At 32.8% G+C, this 20,676-nt stretch overlaps 1 protein-coding gene across 3 annotated transcripts in view; it reads right to left on the bottom strand.

Annotated features, from left to right (window-relative positions):
- The window catches only part of LOC139486236 (allene oxide synthase-lipoxygenase protein-like), a 98,006-nt gene that overhangs the window by 32,776 nt on the left and 44,554 nt on the right, over positions 1-20,676 (bottom strand). For 2 of the 3 annotated variants that reach the window (XM_071271026.1, XM_071271022.1), the window contains exon 2: positions 13,754-14,245. The exons of the other annotated variant lie outside the window; for it this stretch is intronic. In XM_071271026.1, the coding sequence (XP_071127127.1) occupies positions 13,754-14,212 (459 nt within the window). In that variant the 5' untranslated portion in view covers positions 14,213-14,245. The remainder of the gene's footprint in view (positions 1-13,753; positions 14,246-20,676) is intronic. 3 annotated transcript variants of the gene reach the window in all.

Genomic DNA, 20,676 nt, shown 5'->3' with positions numbered 1-20,676 from the left:
TTGTTTACAAACAATGTAGATTCGCACTGAATTCCTATACTGACCCCCATTACTTTTCAACCCTGTAGAAAAACAATTAGTACATTCAGCATTTATTTTTTATTTTTTTTTCAACTCTAGTTTTGATCCATCTGCCAAAAAATATTTATTACAAACATTATCTACCAATCAGAAGAGCATATGACTTCGGTGTTATACAGAAAGCTACCAATCAGAAGAGCATATGACTTCAGTGTTATACAGAAAGCTACCAATCAGAAGAGCATATGACTTCAGTGTTATACAGAAAGCTACCAATCAGAAGAGCATATGACTTCAGTGTTATACAGAAAGCTCTCCCCTAAATGGGCGGTCCCTGATGACGTATATTTATTTACCGAATTTACCCCTAAAGTAAGCACGATATGGAGACGTTCATTTGATGTTCTGAAATAGTTGTGTTTAAAATCGAATAATATAAAAAGATAAGCAAATGGCGAAAAACATCCTGGCCCAGCCTTAGTTACTCATAATATCACATTATCGTCCCCCCCTCCCCCAACTAAATTGACTTGAATAAGTTTAATTTGTTCTATATTTAAAATCACGTTATACATAAAATTTTGTTTGAGTGTTTAGTAATAAATCTTTAAGATATTACAATATTTAAGTACATGTTAAACAATTGTATGAGTAGCATTTGAAAAGATTGTAATAAAATCAACGGTACCAATTTTGTTGCACCAGATGCGCATTTCGACAATACATGTCTCTTCAGTGATGCTCGTGGCCAAAATATTTGAAATCCAAAGCTTATATAAAACATTAAGAGCTATAATCCAAAAGGTCCAAAAAGTATAGCCAAATTCGTGAAAGGAATCAGAGCTTTGCATGAGGGAGATACATTCCTTAATTTATAATAATTTCTAATATTTTGTAACAGCAAATTTTAATAACACAAAAAATCCGTATTTTCATGCCAGTACCGAAGTACTGGCTACTGGGCTGGTGATACCCTCGGGGACTAATAGTCCACCAGCAGAGGCATCGACCCAGTGGTAGTAATAAAATCAACGGTACCAATTTTGTTGCACCAGATGCGCATTTCGACAATACATGTCTCTTCAGTGATGCTCGTGGCCAACATATTTGAAATCCAAAGCTTATATAAAACATGAAGAGCTATAATCCAAAAATTCACAACCTGCAGTAAATTGTCATGTAGCTCTGCTATGACGAAATGTGATTTATCATATACTTAGCATTGATATGATAGCTTTTGCATATGTGTAATGAGTGGAAGTTCACAAGCCATAATTTCCCACCCGGGCTGATAACCCATATCAGGTGCATCTCGTGCACAAAACCCATAATAGTGCCTCTCGTGCATGTTACTTCCGGTGTTTCCGGTATCGGTTGTTTACTTTTCCATTGTGACGTCAAGTGTTTTTTATGACGACGTCAAAATTTACGGGAACTTTTGTGGGGATAGTTTAATACTTGCTAACAAATGCTATTGACAATTATGAATCATTTTATAGTACAACAAACATGGAGTAGTAATGATCGTAAAACTCTTCCAAATTTTCAATGTTTCAAAATGCCTCTATAGGAAATGTTACCATAAATATAAAAGGAGTTAATGATGCTGTTGTTGGACAACTATAGTATATTTGATTCATAATTTTAATTTTCTTTATAAAATGTTTGACTGTTTTAGTTAATTCATTAGTTTATTTGCCTTACATAAAACTATTGTCGGAAGTATATGATAAAGCGATTAATACATGGTCTTTTCCATATCAGCCTGGGTATCATCCCTCGACCCATATCAGCACCTCGACTCCGTCACGGGCTGATATGGGGGTCTCGGGATGATACCCAGGCTGATATGGAAAAGGCCATGTATTAATCTCTATATACTAAATATTAAAAATTGATACGGCAAATTTAATCTGACAAACTTTATATAAATTTATTTCACACTAGGACCGTTCCCAAAAAGACTTTCCAAATGCTTGCATAATTCACAGTATCATGGCTCAATGTGTGCCCTTACCGATTCTAGCAAAAGCATGGCTTGAATTTCTTAACAAATCACACAACTTTATGAACGCCAAAAAAAAAAACCCTCAACTTAATATAAAAAAACAACGCAATTTCATACAAATTTTGTCAAAATTTTACGTAATTATAAAGAAAGCCGAGAAGGATCATTCATAATTCAGAATTCAAAACTCGCAAATGAAGAAAGAAAATCCTGTTTTATTGCAGTTGCAATCCAAACACAGCAAATATTGTCTTATTGATCTCTAAAATATACCGTAGATTAATAATATAATTATGCACAGACTTTTCAAAGGTCAAAGGATATGTGCCGACATTATGTCACACAAGTGAAACATTTCTTGTTAACACTTTTACTCCGGGGTGGGGGAGAGAGATATCGAGTGTCACTTCAATCCTTATTCGAATGTTTTTTTCCTTTTTTTCTTTTTATGAGAATCTTGAGAATCTTTCGTTATATAAAGATAAGACGATGAGGTACGATTGCCAATGAGACAACGCTTCACAAGAGACCAAAATGACTCAGAAATTAACAACTATAGGTCACAGAATGGCCTTCATCAATGAGTAAAACCCATATCACATAGTCAGCTATAAAAGGCCCCGAAATGACAAATGTAAAAAAATTCAGACGAAAAAACAAATTTGATATACAGCAAATAGTTATCAAAGGTACCAGGATTATAATTTAATATTGATATTTAAAAATGACCATATAAAAAAACGACAACCACCGAATTACAGGCTCCTGACTTGTTGGGACAGACACATACAAAATGTGCACCATCCTCATTTATACAACACAAAAATATGTCGTCCACATTTCGGTGTAGTGAATGAGAATTATTGTCAGGTGTAAAATTAGAGAATAGGAAGGCGAAGAATGGAGATCGTAGTGTTTTTTTTGTATCCACACAGGGAACACATTGAGAGTTTTATGCTGTAAAAAAATAAGCATTTCGCATTGTGTCCGAAAAGACGAATTTAATTTCATTTTAGAGGATGCTTACATTGTTTTGACATACTATATTTGATTGTTATATAAAATTTCAACTGTTTTTTAAAATGATTATTTATTAATTTATTTCTGTTATTTCTTTAACCCGAAATCGTCTTTGAAACTGGTGAAAATGTTTTGCAATGTTCCTGGATATCAATTTTACCCAGGGTTTTCGGATTTTTCATTGCTGTCAGTGGGAAATCTAGTGTCAAAATATTACCTTCTAAGTAAACACTGAAAACGTGATCTTTCAATGTTGATTCTGTTTTAACACTGTAAGTTAAAAATTCACAAGAAAACTTTCTGGTAGTAACAAATTCAATAAAAAAGATTTGCCCTAGAAAACAACATTTCCAAATAAAGTTATCATTTCCTTCCTAAAATAGCAATTAAACGACGAGTACAACAGGCTACAGAAATTTTGTGTATAATAAAGATAAAAAAAGAAGCTTTGTGTCGAATTAGGTGAAAATACTTCTATGCGAATAAATTCCTGGAGTACCAGCTTTAATTTATGTTTTTGCCGGCTGTATACCTCTCTGGAACATGCTAATTAAAAGTCAGAATGTGAATATATATGTTCAAACTCTTTTAGGTCATTTTTTAGTAGCAATAAACAAAAAAACTATGTCAATTGGACATGCTTTGATACTATATATGTCCTTGAATTTTTACTAGATAACATTTTTGTTCGCTTTGGGAATTCCGTATATCGTCAGATTATCGGAATTCCAATGGGGACTAACTGTGCATCAATTATTGCGGACCTGTTTTGGTATTGCTATGAGTTACAATTTATGACAAAAATAAGCAAAGACCCATCGAAACAACATCTGATAAACAAATTTAATAATACTTTTAGATATTTGGATGATATTTTGGCTCTCAGTAATGACGACTTCAGTATGTATATTAAAGAAATTTATCCTGCTGAACTTACTTTAAATAAAGCTAATACTAACAATGACCACTGTCCTTTCCTCGATCTTGATATCTATATCACTAATGGAAAGCTGAATACTAAAATTTATGATAAAAGAGATGATTTTTCATTTCCTATCGTTAATTATCCATTTTTAGATGGTGACGTTCCCTTGTCACCATCTTACGGTGTTTATATATCTCAACTTGTACGATTCGCTCGTGTATGTAACAATGTTTTAGATTTTAACGAGAGAAATTTATGTATTACTGAAAAATTATTACACCAGGGTTTTCGATATCACAAACTAGTCAAAACATTTACTAAATGTTATCTTCGGTATAAGGACATCATTCGTAAATATAGCTCAACATGCAGACTTCTTATACGTTCAGGTATTTCACATCCATTTTTTTATGGAAATATTCTTTATAAAGCACAAAGGTGTCAGTATTCACCTCAAAAACTAACAAAACCTTTGAATAGACTTATTAAGAAGGGATATAGTTACGATACTGTTGTCAGGTCATTAAAGATTGCATATATTGGCGTTAATATTGATTCACTTATAGGGTCTTTGCATCAGAACTAAACACATTTATTCAAAAACCAGTTGTTGGCATGACACGGGTTATGTTCTTCTCATATATGTTATGATGGTATGATACTAAACCCCTAACGGGAAGGATTGTGCCTGATGTTCATATGATGAAATTATAATCTTTCAGTCAGTTTAATCGAAGTCTGGAGCTGGCATGTCAGTTAACTGCTAGAAGTCTGTTGTCATTTATGTATTATTGTCATTTTGTTTATTTTCTTTGGTTACATCTTCTGACATCAGACTCGGACTTCTTTTGGACTGAATTTTAAAGTGCGTATTGTTATGCGTTTACTTTTCTACATTGGCTAGAGGTATAGGGGAGGGTTTAGACCTCACAAACATGTTTAACCCCGCCGCATTTTTGCGCTTGTCCCAAGTCAGGAGCCTCTGGCCTTTGTTAGTCTTGTATTATCTTAATTTTAGTTTCTTGTGTACAATTTGGAAATTAGTATGGGGTTCATTATCAATGAACTAGTATAGATTTGTTTAGGGTCCAGCTGAAGGACGCCTCCGGGTGTGGGAATTTCTCGCTACATTGAAGACCTGTTGGTGACCTTCTGCTGTTGTTTTTTTTCTATGGTCGGGTTGTTGTCTCTTTGGCACATTCCCCATTTCCATTCTCAATTTTAATTATCCACTTATGTATCATACGTATGTACATTTTGGTTCAGTGGTACTGATGTCATTTGAAGCAGTCCTCTTTTTCTTATAATTACATCGGGGTATTATATGATTTGCTATGTGGTATGGGGTTTGCTCATTGTTGAAGTGGTAATAAGCATTGTATGTATAACTTTCATAACATTTGGTTGAGGCAAATAAAGTAAGAGCGCGTAGATGACACATTTAACATTTTTTCCATTTATAAATGGGCTTAAACGGTGAAAGTGATGCCATCCAAATTTAAACTTCATCTTAGTTTGGTGGTAATTAGCAATGTGTATAAGTTTCAAAGCATTTGTTTGAGGCAAAATAAAGTTAAATTGCGGAAACGTCCAAGTTGTAAATTTTCCCATGAATACGTACGGACGTACATGTAGACGGACAAGCGTTAAAACTTTTATTTATTGAAGGAACTAATTTATAAAATATACAAAATTATTGTATTTATTTGCTCTTAGTAAATGTTCAATAACGTATTAGAATAAAATTTCAAAGAATTAAATTTACTTCAATATAAATAATTCTTATCTCTATTTTAGAACATGTGATTTAAACTTGTTGAAACGAAGTTAGTTTAAAATTTGTCAAAGTTAGCTTTAAGAATTCCTTTTTTTAAATTTGTCTTTTGATTAAGATTTATCATGCATGACGCGTAACAGTTTAAAAGTCTTTATATTCTCATATATGCATTTGATACGGTGCATTTATTATGGATATATTTCAGACTCCATTTATGAAAGAAAATCTATAGAGCAGAGCATTTTGTTTTTATTTGCAGTTCTATTTTAGAATATGTAATTTAAACTTGTTAAAATGAAGTTAGTTTAAAATTTGTCAAAGTAAGCTTTAAGAGTTCCTTCTTTTAATTAAGATGTATTATGCATGTCTCTATACATAGTATGCGACGCGTAACAGTTTATAAGTAGGTGTTCTCTTATATGCATTTGATACGGTGCATTTGTTTTGGATATAACGTTGTGCACGGTGTTCATATATACAACACGACGTTACACTAAAAATGCGGCGTCAAAGAGGGTTTTTGACTTTGATTAATTTTTGCAAGTTTTATTCGGGTTTTTATATGTTGTTGGTTGATTCTGGTTCTGTGTTTTTTGTGATATCATTTTATCATAAATTACCTCAAGTTGAGGAAATCAATTTAATAATGTTTACCCTTCAAGTTATTTCATCTATAAATGCATTTACTGTCGCAAGTAATGTAGGATTGATTGATTGATTGTTGGTTTCTTTACTCCGCATTAGCACAAAAAGGCTATATCGCGGCGAGTAACGTAGGAAGGAAAAATTTGACGCAAGTACATGTACATTCGGTTTTCCATAAATATTTTTTTTAGATGTGCAAAACTTTTATCATAGGATGTTTAACTTTCATGTATATCATGTCATTGTAAAATTTCTATATCTTATTATAATTCAACCCAAATACAAATATATCTGACACTCTGCAAGTAAATCGATTTTTTTTTACCCTTGGTTAATTTGAATAGAATTGTATTTTCCCTGGCACGTAATTTGTCGAAATACACCCCTTCAATTACTTGAACCTTGGCTCGAGAATTATTTCCCAAGTCATCTAAAGTTGTTTGCTTAAATTGTTTTACTTCTGATATACATTTTAAAAGATAGAAGTCTACTCCTGAATTGTCCGTAAAAACGGATAGGATAATCCCGGGTTTTATTAATTCAATGAAACGGTTTTCGTCGCTGTTTGGGATATATATTTCAGACTCCTTTTATGAAATAAAATATATAGAGCAGAGAATTTTTATTTTTTTTGTGTATCAATTTAAAATGTAGATTCAAATATTTGTCACTTCAAACGATAAAGTAAAACTTCTTCAAAACTTATAGATAATGTATAGTTCGGCGTCCGCAAAAAAGAAGCCAAGGAAAGTGTTTATCTCTTCTTCACAAATACGTATTTCATTGAATCTCGATATTTATCATGTTTATAATTTTTCTAACAATTAGTAGGGTGCCCAATCAACAAATTTTATCGATTTGCCTTAACGGAACAACATACGGCTATATGTTATATCCTTGTAAAGAGGAGAACAAGCCTCATCGAAATAGCGTTGTCGTCGTTGTCTGCCGTGGTCACGTTTTTTTTTTTAATCAGGGTCAAAGGTCAAAGCAAAAAATCAAGAAAAATGCACAGTCACATTTAGATAGCTAGTTTTTCCTACATATATGCGTTTGGAGGAAAATAAAAACAACTAATTTAGAGAAAAATATCTTTTGTATCTACATTTAGAACTTATTTTATATTTTTATCGCCAAAAATGACTTTAAATTGACTTTTTTGCATATAGGGTGCAAATTTGAAATTTTCGAATAGCTGTTCAATAACAGTGACCTTGACCTATTTCAATTTCTAAATTTGATTTTTTTGTATTAAATTCACTACAAGTACGATCTTAAGATGTTTTATAGATCTCAACTTTAATCATTTGTCGAAAAAAAAATGTGATTTTCACGTCTTTTGATAGTAAGGTGTTCGTCAATTTCTAGGTAAAAATCAAATTTCTGTTATTGTGTGTTAAAGAGTATATATAAATGATTTGTTTCAAAAGTAACATCACATTTGGTTGAATATAAAGCTCTGTGTATAGCTTTGCTTTACAGAAGTAAAAATTACTGCAAACAGAGAAAAAGGGGGAGGGGAAAAAGTTTTGAAAACAAAACAGGTATTAGAAACAGGTAAAACACCCTATCCTACATATACAGATGACAAAATAAGCAACAACTGGCTATAATGTTTACAAGTATTCCAAAAATATAATAAGGGAGAGGGTTATGTTCAGCATTAATGTATTTTACAAACAATTGCAAACAAAATAGGCGTGAGAAACCAAAGGAACATTAAAAACTTATAAACTGAAGACAAGCAGACATCAGCATGGCAAAAACACGAAAAATAAAAACAAATGCAAATAGAAAACTATGATCGAGGCTAGAATTACCTACACTACATTCTATGGTCTCCTGTAGTTCCCCGGCCAACGTCAAAGAACATATTGCAGGTTTTTTTATTATTATTTTTTTACATATCTTTCCCCACTAGATAGATTATTACTATATTTCCGACGATTTCAAAATTGAGAAGATGTTTTATATATTGTTTAGAAAATATTATGGACTGCGTTATTTTCATTCGATTGCTAACAATGATTTATAAGACACATACAGAAAATGAAATCTTATACATCGTCATCTTCGTCGCCATCAATGTGTCTAACTACAACCACACGAGTATTTACATTTTGACATTTGTCATTTGCCTGACATGGGCATACATCTATACATGATAGATTTTGATCAAAGCAAATGCAACCCTTTGAAAACACAGAATTCCCCTTACAAGTAGAAACTAAATCTTGCAGAAATTCGGATGACATATGACCTCCGAGATAGAAAGGAACAAGTCATTGCCCATTTTGAAGAATGCTAAGGTGTAGTTCTGCTACACGGGAAGACATCAAATTTACGTCTGGAGTGAAACTATTATTACATAGTGTTTAAAAGTAGATTCACAAGGAGGAAGTTTGACTAGGGAGAAATTTTAAATTGTAGCCAATTTTACGCTCAAATTGTTTAGGTCGCAGTGATCTATTTTTAGTTTTGACTTGAGATCATTCAACCTGACAACAAGATCTCGATCTGCACCTATAGGTCCAGCGATGTCACAATAAGAAAGGTTTGACAAATCGGTAAAATCATCTGGGCTGTCCTTCAAGACTAAAAAACAGTGCGCTTACTGATCCTAAACAGGGTCCAATACGTTGTATTGCATCATGTAACAGCACGTGTGGTAGAAAGTTACAGATAGCAAACCCGAGACTTTTACATATTTCGTGAACAGGTATACAGTAGTTGTCAATTTTTTATGTAATTTATACGTGTTTCTCGTTTCTCGTTTTTTTATATCGATTAGACCGTTGGTTTTCCCGTTTGAATGGTTTTACACTAGTCTAGTAATTTTGGGGCTCTTTATAGCTTGTTGTTCGGTGTGAGCCAAGGCTCCGTGTTGAAGGCCGTACATTGACCTATAATGGCTTACTTTTTTAAATTGTTATTTGCATGGAGAGTTGTCTCATTGGCGCTCACACCACATCTTCCTATATTTATATAGATGCGAAAATCTTGTATTCAAGTAATAGTGTCTGTTTGAAACCATAGCTCATGTGTATGCTGCATGGAGTGGATGTAAGGAACGCATAAGATTAGAACATCTGTATCTTGTGACTTTGTTATTATCCTACCCTTGATTCCTTTCACACCTATCTCTTTGTCTACATGAATAGCATGCATATGTAAAATCATGCGAGTATCTACTTCATCGGGCGTACCAAATAATTCTTAAAACATAAATACTATTTCTGAGCTAATTTAGGGTCCTTTGAAGTGCTAGCTAGAATATGACTTTCTCGTGTTTCATAGTAACTGTTGATCTACCATGATGCTGAACAATCGATTCCCCCAAGAACTGCTGTATCTCACTGACTCAAAAAAACTTTTTCCAGGCAGGAATTTGACGACCTTCTATATGTTATGTCCTGAAACACTTTAAGAGACGATCAAGAACTTCATTCAGCTTTAAAAAAAACCTTCAGTTGTGTCTGCTAGTGTAAGATTTGTAGCAAGATTGATGCTACAACATTTTGTAATCATCAGTACGAAAATGGTCTAGGTCTGAAGCATCAGGCAATAAACTCAAATATTTCCGTGCTCCCATAGCCTCGATACAGCTTTTGTTTGTGCTTATTACTCAATTATTAATAAGCAATTCAGTAAAAGAACCTTGACATATAACACACTTATCCCATTGTATTTCATTCTTACTTCGCTTATGGTTTGATTAGCTTAGTTTAACAGGACTGTAAATGTGTGCCATATTCCGGGTCCGAAACGTGATCGAAGGATTTGATTTGTATATTACAATTATAAAAAAACTATCAATAAAAAAAAAACAATTAAAGTTATGGAAACCAACAAAAAATATTTCCAATTACAAAACAACGATCTTCAAACTGACTGGATTCCAAATATACAATTTGACCATACGACAAGCAAAAAATAGAAATGAAGTTAGTGAAAATTGTCCTAGTTAATGACCTGGTAGTGTAAGCTACAAAACGGTTAACGGCACGAGAAAAGGCGTGTTTGAAACAAGGCAGAATGATCACTAAATTTGTGTTTTAAATTGCTATTTTCTTCTCACCGATTAACATTACACAATAGATATTTGGCACACATATGAACCACGTGTTATTGATGTAATCAGAGTAAAAATCCCGTGAAAGTAACACGTAATACATTTTCTTTTGTTCAAAATGTGGTAAATTTCAGCTAAAAAAATAGCCATACTAAAATCATGAAATACTTATTTTTAAATTATATAAATCTTTTCAGCTTTCATTATATGATAAATTTAATTTTTAAGCTAAATGATGATTATCATTTGAACAAATAACATAGAAAGCAATAAATTTTGTTTTCGTGTTGAAGATGGTCTGTATGATGAGGTTTCTGTGGGTACCCTAAGAAACCACAAAATTTTGAAAAACGTGACCATGGGAGCATACGACGACATTCATTATTAAAAAATATAATGATTTTCTAATCGTTTGCATATAAATATAGCCGTATGTTATCCGTTAACTTAAACTCGTTAACTAGACGTCTTTTTTCGATACTGGGCACCCTACTAAATGACGTTCTACCTCCATAAGCCTGGAAATGTCATGGCGGGTAATAATTTTAATATATAAATATAGGTACCATATATTTGTTCATATTATATAAAAATGGGCACATTGTTTTAGACATACATAGTACACCCCTACCAAAAAAAATCAAAGTTAACCCCTCCATCCAGATTTAAATTGATAATTCCAAGATTAAAGTTGGAAATTGCAAGATTAAAGTTGATAATTTCAAGATAAAAGTCGACAATTTGAAAAAAATAAATAAAAAGGATGACCCTAACACGCTTTTGTAATAAATGGAATCACATAAATAAATGCCAAAAGTATCATTTTTCGTCAATCATAGACCGTAACTCCCAAATAACATAAAGAAATATCGTCAAAAACTTAACACGAATTATTGTTGATATAACAACAAAAAATTATCAGAATTTGATAAACGATACACAAAATCTGTCTTTTGTATATACATATTTTAAAAATAACTAGATTCTTCCGTTAGAAAACTAGGTTATTATAAGAAATTTGTTGTTGTTTGCTTAACCTCCAGTGGTAAATATTTCATGCATATTTAAAATTTACGAAAAAGCGATGATTTCATTTTTTCCATTGTGAACGTTCCATTTCAGTGAAGCGACTTTCCAGCTACATGTAGTAGTATAGGGCACGGGTTTCCTTTCCTATTTTCTTGATAGAGGGTTGCTACTTGCAAGGACGCTGTGTTACCAAGAGTTTCAAATGGTAAAGTTGGATGTATCCCTATGAAGGTTTAACAGATCCTTTGCCTTGTTTTAATGGGTTCGTGTTCTTAACAAACTTTCTAAAATAGATTTCAGTATGATATTAAAGTGTAAAGTGCGATCTTTTTTGGCTTTTGTAAGCGCGGAGAATCATGATAGATTAATGTAGGATTTTTGATTTTGAATTTTAAATTTTGAATTTTGAATTTTGAATTTTGAATTTTGAATTTTGAAATTTGAATTTTGAATGATCCTTCTCGGCTTTCGTAAAAACCCACTCTATGATGGACATTCTTACAAACAAATGTAACCACATTCATAATTATGATGAAAGTAAAGCTATCTGTTGCCTTTGGATACAAATCATTTCATGTTGGTTATAGCGACGTCCTTTGATGACTTTGTTTACAAAAGCTTGTAAAATCTGTAATTTATATTCAGTGTTGTACAAAGTTACAAAACTCTGGTCGGTCATTTTTTTTAACTGCAAAATTAATGATTAAATTCTGAAATCTAATGTTTTTTGCGGTTCGTTCCGTCCAGTTCAGACGTTCACGTTTGACAATTGACTAGGTTAATCCTGACCATGGCAGCCCTTTTTGTGTAAATCGGGTGTCTTTTTACTACATGTATTTCTGGTCTTTACATTGGAACTATTTATCACAAAACTTCCTCATTTCAAGGAATAAGAATGAATTGCAAAGTATAATTAAAGGTGTCACTCCGAAAATACTAGTTGCCCATTCACTAATCCTTTGTTAGTACAACTTTATCAAAAACAAGGACGGTCAAAAATCATTGTTATTTTTCGGTTGTATAAAAGGCTCGATATTGCAAAAATATTTCATTCTTAAAGAAATATAAAATGACTATGCATACAAATATATGAAAGGTCGAGGTTTCAGACAGATAATTATTTCTTTTTAAATTTTCTTTGCAAAAAGCGTTAAAATCGTTTATCTTGCACGCACCGCTTATGTCCCTGTTTTTCATTATTCAGTATTTTCATTTTTTCAAACTAGACAAAGAAAACTTCGAGCAGCCAAACATTTTAACGAGTAATTAAAAAATCTTTCTTTCTGATTCCGACTGGATATCCGATGGGCCTACATTAACAATCAGTTTTCGTCCTCGTTTAATAATATCAAGTCATTTGATATGATCTTAAACTTGTTTTTTAAATTTTTTAATGCATAATCGTTTCAGTGTTCTCATATTTGAGAGGCAATTATTTGAAGAAAAGAAAAAATAATGGTATATAGCTTTTTTAACAACACATCTGCATTTCATCTTATTAATCTGGTGTGGTAAGTTTCAACTTACTATACATCTATGTTTTGTATCGCATTACAGTGAAACCTGAATAAACCAAATCCTGTATAAACAGAAAACCTGTATAAAGGTATAGAACCACTAATTCAGGCCCGGTCGAAAAGAACATACAAGAAAGTAGTACATATTTTAAACAAAGTATAGTTCCTACGCATAGCTGTAGCTTTGTCAATAGCGGGTATATTTGGTTAATTGTGGTATCAAATGAAAGCTTGTGGACTTGGAATCACTGTACAAACCTTGTTGAAAGATTTATGTTAATAATAAAGAAGTATATGGAATTTTATAGAAGGGCACATTTGACCGGTTGTTCAGATCAGACGTTCCTGTTTTTGTACTACATGTATCAAACTTCAGGGAACCAGTACGCCCTAATATGCAATTAAAGGTACAGTATGTTGATTTTTGCAGCACAAGTCAGGATAAGGTACAGTTTTGACATGAAATAACTGCCACTTTATTTGAACTTAAGACAAAGTAGCCATAAATTCTTGAAATTGCAGAATTTAACATAGAAAGCAATGGGGCTATGAATTAGTGGTTTTATACCTAAACCAAACATGTTCGTAAGTACCATCATATCAAATAAAGTGCGTTGTGAACCTGATAAAACCGGACATCGGCCAAAACCGAACAAAATCTTAAGTCCTGAAGAGGTTCGGTTTAAACAGGTTCCACTGTAATATCTAAAATAGAATAAGAAAACAAAAAGACACGTACCTGGGCAGGTAGTCCTGGCACTTTCACTTGTAACTGATAGTCTTTCTGTATAGTCTGTAATTCATGCATTCTCATATCTTTAAAAGGATCATCTTGTGGTAGACAAGTGTCGATGTGTTTGAAAAAGTAATGATTGTCTTCTTTGATCCACTTCATCGCAGGAAATATAGACGTGATACCAGTTTCCACATTGGTAACCTCAATCCAATCTAAATACCAGTTGCTGAGTAAACCATTATTGTCTCGCCATAGCTCGATTCTTTGAACTTCGGGTATGTTGATATCAGAATCAACTGAATACGTATCAATGCTGCCTCTTTCAAAATCATTTTTAAAGAAAGTATCAAGGTTCTGCTCGCTTGTTTTAGTACCTTTTCCATGCAGTATTACATAAACATTGGCATCGGTCCCTGCTCCTTTTTTATCTCCAGTTTTTACGGATATTTTATAAGACACCATACTGACAGGACTTTCAGTCTACAAGACGTTTACCTGTTGATTTTTAAAATGTACATCATGCGTGTATTAAATAAACAGACAAAACAACAAAACCGATTTTAATTTTAAAGTTTAAATGTAATTTTATGATAATAGACGTTCACAACAAAATCTGTTTCTGTTGTTCTATTATGTAAACCTTCGTGAATTATTGTAACTCGATCGTAGAGCTGGGTAATTATCTTGAATTGACAATCTTAAGATATTTGTTTTAATGCACCCTGTAAACACGTATGCTAGTCGAAAATCGTTTATTACGAAATCTTATGTACATCTGGATTTTGCATGGTGGTATTGAACCTGTGGTAACATGCATTGTATTCTTGATCAAATTCAAAAACAAGTAAAATAAATATTCATGCAAGTGAACATTTATCTGGCCACAAAACTAAATAAATACTATCATGCAAAATTATAAAACAGCTTTTGAAGGCGTCATTTTCATTTGGACTAGGTATGAGTTGGACTAAGTAATTACAATGAAAATGACAGTCGGCAAAATGGTCCGAGTACACAGTTAACGTCCTTTGATTTTCATTGTTCGTTGCAGGGGCGGATCCAGCCATTTTTAAAAGGGTGTTCCTAACCCAGGACAAAAAAAAAGGGGGGGGGGGGTCCAACTATATGTGCCCATTCAAATGCATTGAACGTCCAAAAAAGGGGGCTACAACCCCGGACCCCCCCCCCCCCCCCGAGATCTGAAATGGGCGGAATGAAACTGTAAAATAAAATTGGGTCATGAATTTTCAAGTAAAGTAGTGATTTGGTCCAGCTGCAAAAGTTTAAAATTTAGAATTTCGAAAGCTGTTAATAGATTTCAAGACCCCCTTAATATAAAACTGTCTATATTTTGAGTTAGAGTCGATGAAATATTCTATAGTTTTGGTATAATTTTTTCCAAATGTAGTACAACACACTGTACAAATATTATTGAGAAAGCGCAGGTGGGATTTTTTTAATTTTTATTTATTGTCTAAAAGAAATGCACTACGAAATAACTGTGAACTCGGACAATATGTTATACTTTTGATTATTTATGATTGACAAACAATTCCGAATCGATAGAAAGTTTAAAAAAGCATTTATACTGCATTCCTCGATATATAAATATTAATCCGGTGTCGAAAGGGTTGTTTTACAATGCAATTGGGAAGAAAATAAAAAACGATATGAAAAGAAAAGAAATTGTTTGACGAATTGCAGACGGACCATAATTATATTAAAAATATTCATATTGCATAATAGTATTTAATTGTCCCTGTGAACGTATGTATTGCTTATCCCTCACTTCCGTTATTCACTACTTCCTCTAAAGAATAAAAAAAAAAGCCTAATTCTACCGAGTTATTTCTAAGAAAGACAGCAACCAGAAGGCGATATACATGTCTGCTAATCTAACGGAGGCAACGACAACCACCACGATAGCGATATCTACTCGCATGTATTAATTAGTCATAAGTATTTGCCGAATTTGCATGAAAAATGGTTATATATTCGAGTTTAAGTAATCATACATTTAGTAAATATAGTTAGATATGCATATTTGTGACGTCAAATTATATAATTTTCATCGGTAGGGGGAATTTTAACGATACATGTTTTCAAAAGTTCATACAAAATTTACTTGTAAGAGCTTATACACAAATAATAGAGAATGACTTACTAAAATAAAAGTAACCCATTTCGCTTGTGGTGATAACTCGCATTCTATTATGTCTCAGTTAAGGAGAAGAAGATAACTCGCATTCTGTTGTGTTTCAGTTAAGGATATGAAGACGGGATTATAGGATTGCGGTTAATTTTGTTCCTGTAATCAGTTATTTTCCTCATAAGGGCGATTAAGAAATCTATCAATATTATCACTTATTGTGTTCTGACTTCTGACCGGCAGAGAAACCCTTGAGAAAGTGCGGTGTCTATTTGGCTATGTGGGATGTATGAATAGGCAGCCATATCCAGTCAGAATTGGGACGTTAAATCCGATGACTCGAGAAGACAGAGTGCCGCATTTTTTGCACGTTAAGAACCCTTGTATCAACAGTTTATAAGGTCCGTAGGTGACCTGTTGCAAGGCCAAACTTCTGTCCCTATCCAATATACGCTTATTTACATTTGCAGTCCAAATTTCTCGACCTTCATCCCGGGCGGCTCCTATTACAGGACCTACATGTACATATTGTATTTATTTTTAGTTGTTTATCGTTCTTGGCATGCATGCTCTATTCGCCACTTGGTGTTAACAACCAAAAAATCAATCAATCCATTACATTTGATCTACTAGTATGATAAGATAAACAAACTGAAAAATCGGACAGATCTAGAGTGGTTACACTTAATTATTTGTCTAAAATTTGAGGTAGAGCCAATTTGCCGGCAATTTGTTTCATTCGATAAGATAGGTAAAATCATGTTTTAAATAGCCCGATATATGCTAATTATAGTACAATGTACATGAAAATACGTCACATCATCTATTTTCATACCTTGAACAGGTATTCCTACAAAAACAAGGCCAAGGCTATTGATTTTTTAATATTGATTTTATTTTATTATTAACATCCTTTAGGTGCCATAACACGTAACTTGTCAAGGAGCCAGATAATATCGAACACATTCAAATCGTGACTTTCTCATTCTGAATATATGTATATCTGAATTTGTCGTCTTTAAGATAAGATAAGATAATACATGTATATATTTTAACCGGAGAAGATCTTACATCAGTTGGTCATAGATCACCCTGTGTTGCTATCACATGTTATATTGCCTTTTCCGTCATTTTAACAAATCGGCCCTTTGTTTTGATACAGATGCAACAGCTTGTTGATGTTTTACCTACAATTACGATTTGTAGTGTAACTGATTTGTTCTGTTCTGTTGTGTTGTTTTTTTGGGTTTTTTTTTGATGACTTAGGTACCAGTGTAGGGACGGTGGTAAAAAATTCAGTACTAGTATCTATACAGTTTGTGAATTGGCGACACAATTGTTGTTGGCTGCATTTGTTACATATAATACCATGTTCAAAAAAGGTTTCGAAAATTGTTTTTTGTTGTTTTGAAACTTGTAAACAATGGCCTTATTATAAGTTATGACTTTTTGTGTATATTACACCCACAACATGTAGGCTTCATTTCTATAGAATCAATTCTCGTGGTTATTGGTTATGTACAGGCACCTACATCAGTTTGACGGCAGTTGTCCCTTGAATATATGTAATAAATATAAACACATGAAAAGAAAGTAAGTCAAGAGTATGGAAGTCATAGGATTGCACACAATAAGCAATACATTATTTTTTCTTTGATACATGTAAAAAGATATACTTAGTCTAGTAAACTATATAGTCAAAATACCAGACTCAAGCTAGCGACCAATTCTATCGACCAATCAAGCTAGCGACCAATTCCATCGACCACTTAAGAACATAATGAGCATAAACACGTAACAGAACCATTTCGAGATATGTCTGAAAATAACAAAATGACATTATACTACAACGTTCTACTAATATTTAATACGTGATGTATCGCTATTGATATTAATTTTGGATTCCAACAAATAAACATGAGTAGCGTGCTTGCTTGCTGGAGTCTAATAATCTAAATCAGTTATTCAGTTTTTGAAGACTTTATATTACATGGTATTATACATTTATTTCAAATCGAGATTTTTGTTTTAACTAGATCTACTGTTTTCAGATTGGATATTTAAAAAAAAACTTATGGTCCAAATATCATATGGTCCGGCCCGTTGATAATACAACGAGTATATTAATACTGATATGGTACAATCATACGCGTACGGTCAGACCATATGAGTATACGCATATGGTCATGACCGCACGCATATGGTCCAACATATTCGTAAGTATTGTAAAACAGAATAAAAAAATCTAAGTACAGCCGTTCAAATGTCAACTTACGGTGAGATAAATAAAATGTTTAAGTGAGCAAGGAACTAGAATAATCATGTAAGGGCTTCTATATCCGCGGCATTGTCAAATATCGAGTATTTCCTCAAAACCATTTAGGTTTGAGGGGAGTGGTTCTCGAAACAGTATATAGGGTATAGTCCAAGGCACTTCAGATAATACTGAAAGCAGTAAAACAAATAAAAATATATAATAAGAAAGAAAAAACAAAATTTATTCAATGCAACATTCATCAAGTCAAAACATTTAAACTACGTTCAGCCAGATGCATTTTTTTTACTCTTTAATTCAACATATACAACAGACATATTACATATTACTCAAAAATATCACAAGAATGTTTTAAGTATAATGACATAAATAATCAACACGAAAATTAGAAAATGAATGTTATGAATCCTTCGGTTTCTAGTACAACAATCTTGTTCTTTAAAAAGAGTTTCTCAAAAATATTTCTCATACATCTTGCATCACACAAGTATTCATACAGAATAGTCATATAATGTTTTATACTGTATAAGGTCAACTTTACTGTTTAAACTCTTAAGTAAATTGATTAAACTTTTATTTTTTTCTCTCGTTTCAACCTTTATTCAGACATTATATAGCATGTTATTAGTAAAGTGACCGATACAGAATAAAGAGTAATAAGTTGTCTAACAGATAACATTTTATACATTATTCCTTATTCAATACATTCTTTTTAGATAAATTATTCGTATTTTTTTATCAATCACACAATGCAATGTCAAGAAAAAATACTGATTTAATGACAAAAACAAATGTTGTGTGAATATTCTTTCTTATCTTCTCAAATGTAATCAGAGTAAGTTTCAAATATATCTCGTTGATTTTGTGCATCAACTTGTTTTTATTTTACCTTTATTCAATCATTCAACATATATATATTCATAATAAAATTATTATATATTACACAAATAGATGCATCAATAATTGTTTTTATCTTTAAAAGATACGTATGCAATCTTTCAGCATACAAATCAGTATTTAACAGATACATTGAAATATTATTATTATTTCATCTAAATAAGTATTAAAAAAATTGTAAGCAAAAGTAAATAACATAACAAAATTATAACAAACGTCAAATAAATAAAGGAGCTGGAATATCAGTCTTGTTCAATTATTAAATATCAATTAGAATGAATAAAATGAAAATATAATATGATAAGCAAATAAAAAAAAACAGTCGAAAATAATTGATAACTGTAAAGGGAAACAATCTAGTCCTATTACATTTATAAAAATTGAATATCGGCACGATCAAGAGAACATACAAAGTAGTACATTATATCAAACAAAATAGTTACTATGCATATTTATAAATCTTTGTCAATAAGTATAATATTTAGTTCATTTTGGTATCAAATGAAAGCGTATTCACTTAGGATCACTAAAGACCCGTGTTGAAAAATAATCAGAAAAAAATTAATAAAAAACAGGGCAAATTTCCCCCGTTGTATAGTTGGCTTAGTACCGGTTTTTTATTCTGGAATTTCTGGGAACCAGAAGACAGCAATACACAGTTAGGAGTTTGGTTTCGCATTTTGGGATTTTTTATATATGAAAGTTGTTGTGCAATAAAATTCATTTTCAGACAGCTGACTACTAATTTAGCCTTCAAAGATGGTTTATAAAAACATCAATGTTACTTTTACATGTTTAATGGGCTGTTTTCTGTTTGACTTTCCGTATTTTCATAGCTATACCAGCCATAGGTCCAGAAATTAATGTAATATTTCTGGTGCACTTTCCCACCCGGGCATTTTCATGAATAAAAGGTTCTGGGACAAGCTTTCAATCCCACTAGGTGTGGGTAAAAACTTTGCCGTAGGGAACTGTACAGAAAGAGTGAAAAAATTAGCCCATACCCATTACTGTATAGGTACATCAGACTTTGGATGGACAGTGACGTCTTCAGGTGCACTTTCCCACCCTGGAATTGATACGAGTTGAAGATATGGATAAAAGCTATCAATCTAACCACCTGCGGTCAAGAACTTTGCCGTAAAGGGGGGGGGGGGGGCAGTAAAGCCACTGCTGCCACCACCCGTAATGGACAACAATGAGAAATTGGGTATGGGGTTGTCAGCTTCTGGTGCACTTTCCCACCCGGGCATTTTCATGAATAAAAGGTTCTGGGACAAGCTTTCAATCCCACTAGGTGTGGGTAAAAACTTTGCCGTAGGGAACTGTACAGAAAGAGTGAAAAAATTAGCCCATACCCATTACTGTATAGGTACATCAGACTTTGGATGGACAGTGACGTCTTCAGGTGCACTTTCCCACCCTGGAATTGATACGAGTTGAAGATATGGATAAAAGCTATCAATCTAACCACCTGCGGTCAAGAACTTTGCCGTAAAGGGGGGGGGGGGGCAGTAAAGCCACTGCTGCCACCACCCGTAATGGACAACAATGAGAAATTGGGTATGGGGTTGTCAGCTTCTGGTGCACTTTCCCACCCGGGCA

Source organism: Mytilus edulis, chromosome 1 (assembly GCF_963676685.1).
Source record: "Mytilus edulis chromosome 1, xbMytEdul2.2, whole genome shotgun sequence".
Lineage (NCBI taxonomy): Eukaryota > Metazoa > Mollusca > Bivalvia > Mytilida > Mytilidae > Mytilus > Mytilus edulis.
The sequence above is the reverse complement of the archived record's forward strand: the minus strand, read 5'-3'. Positions and strand labels throughout refer to the sequence as shown.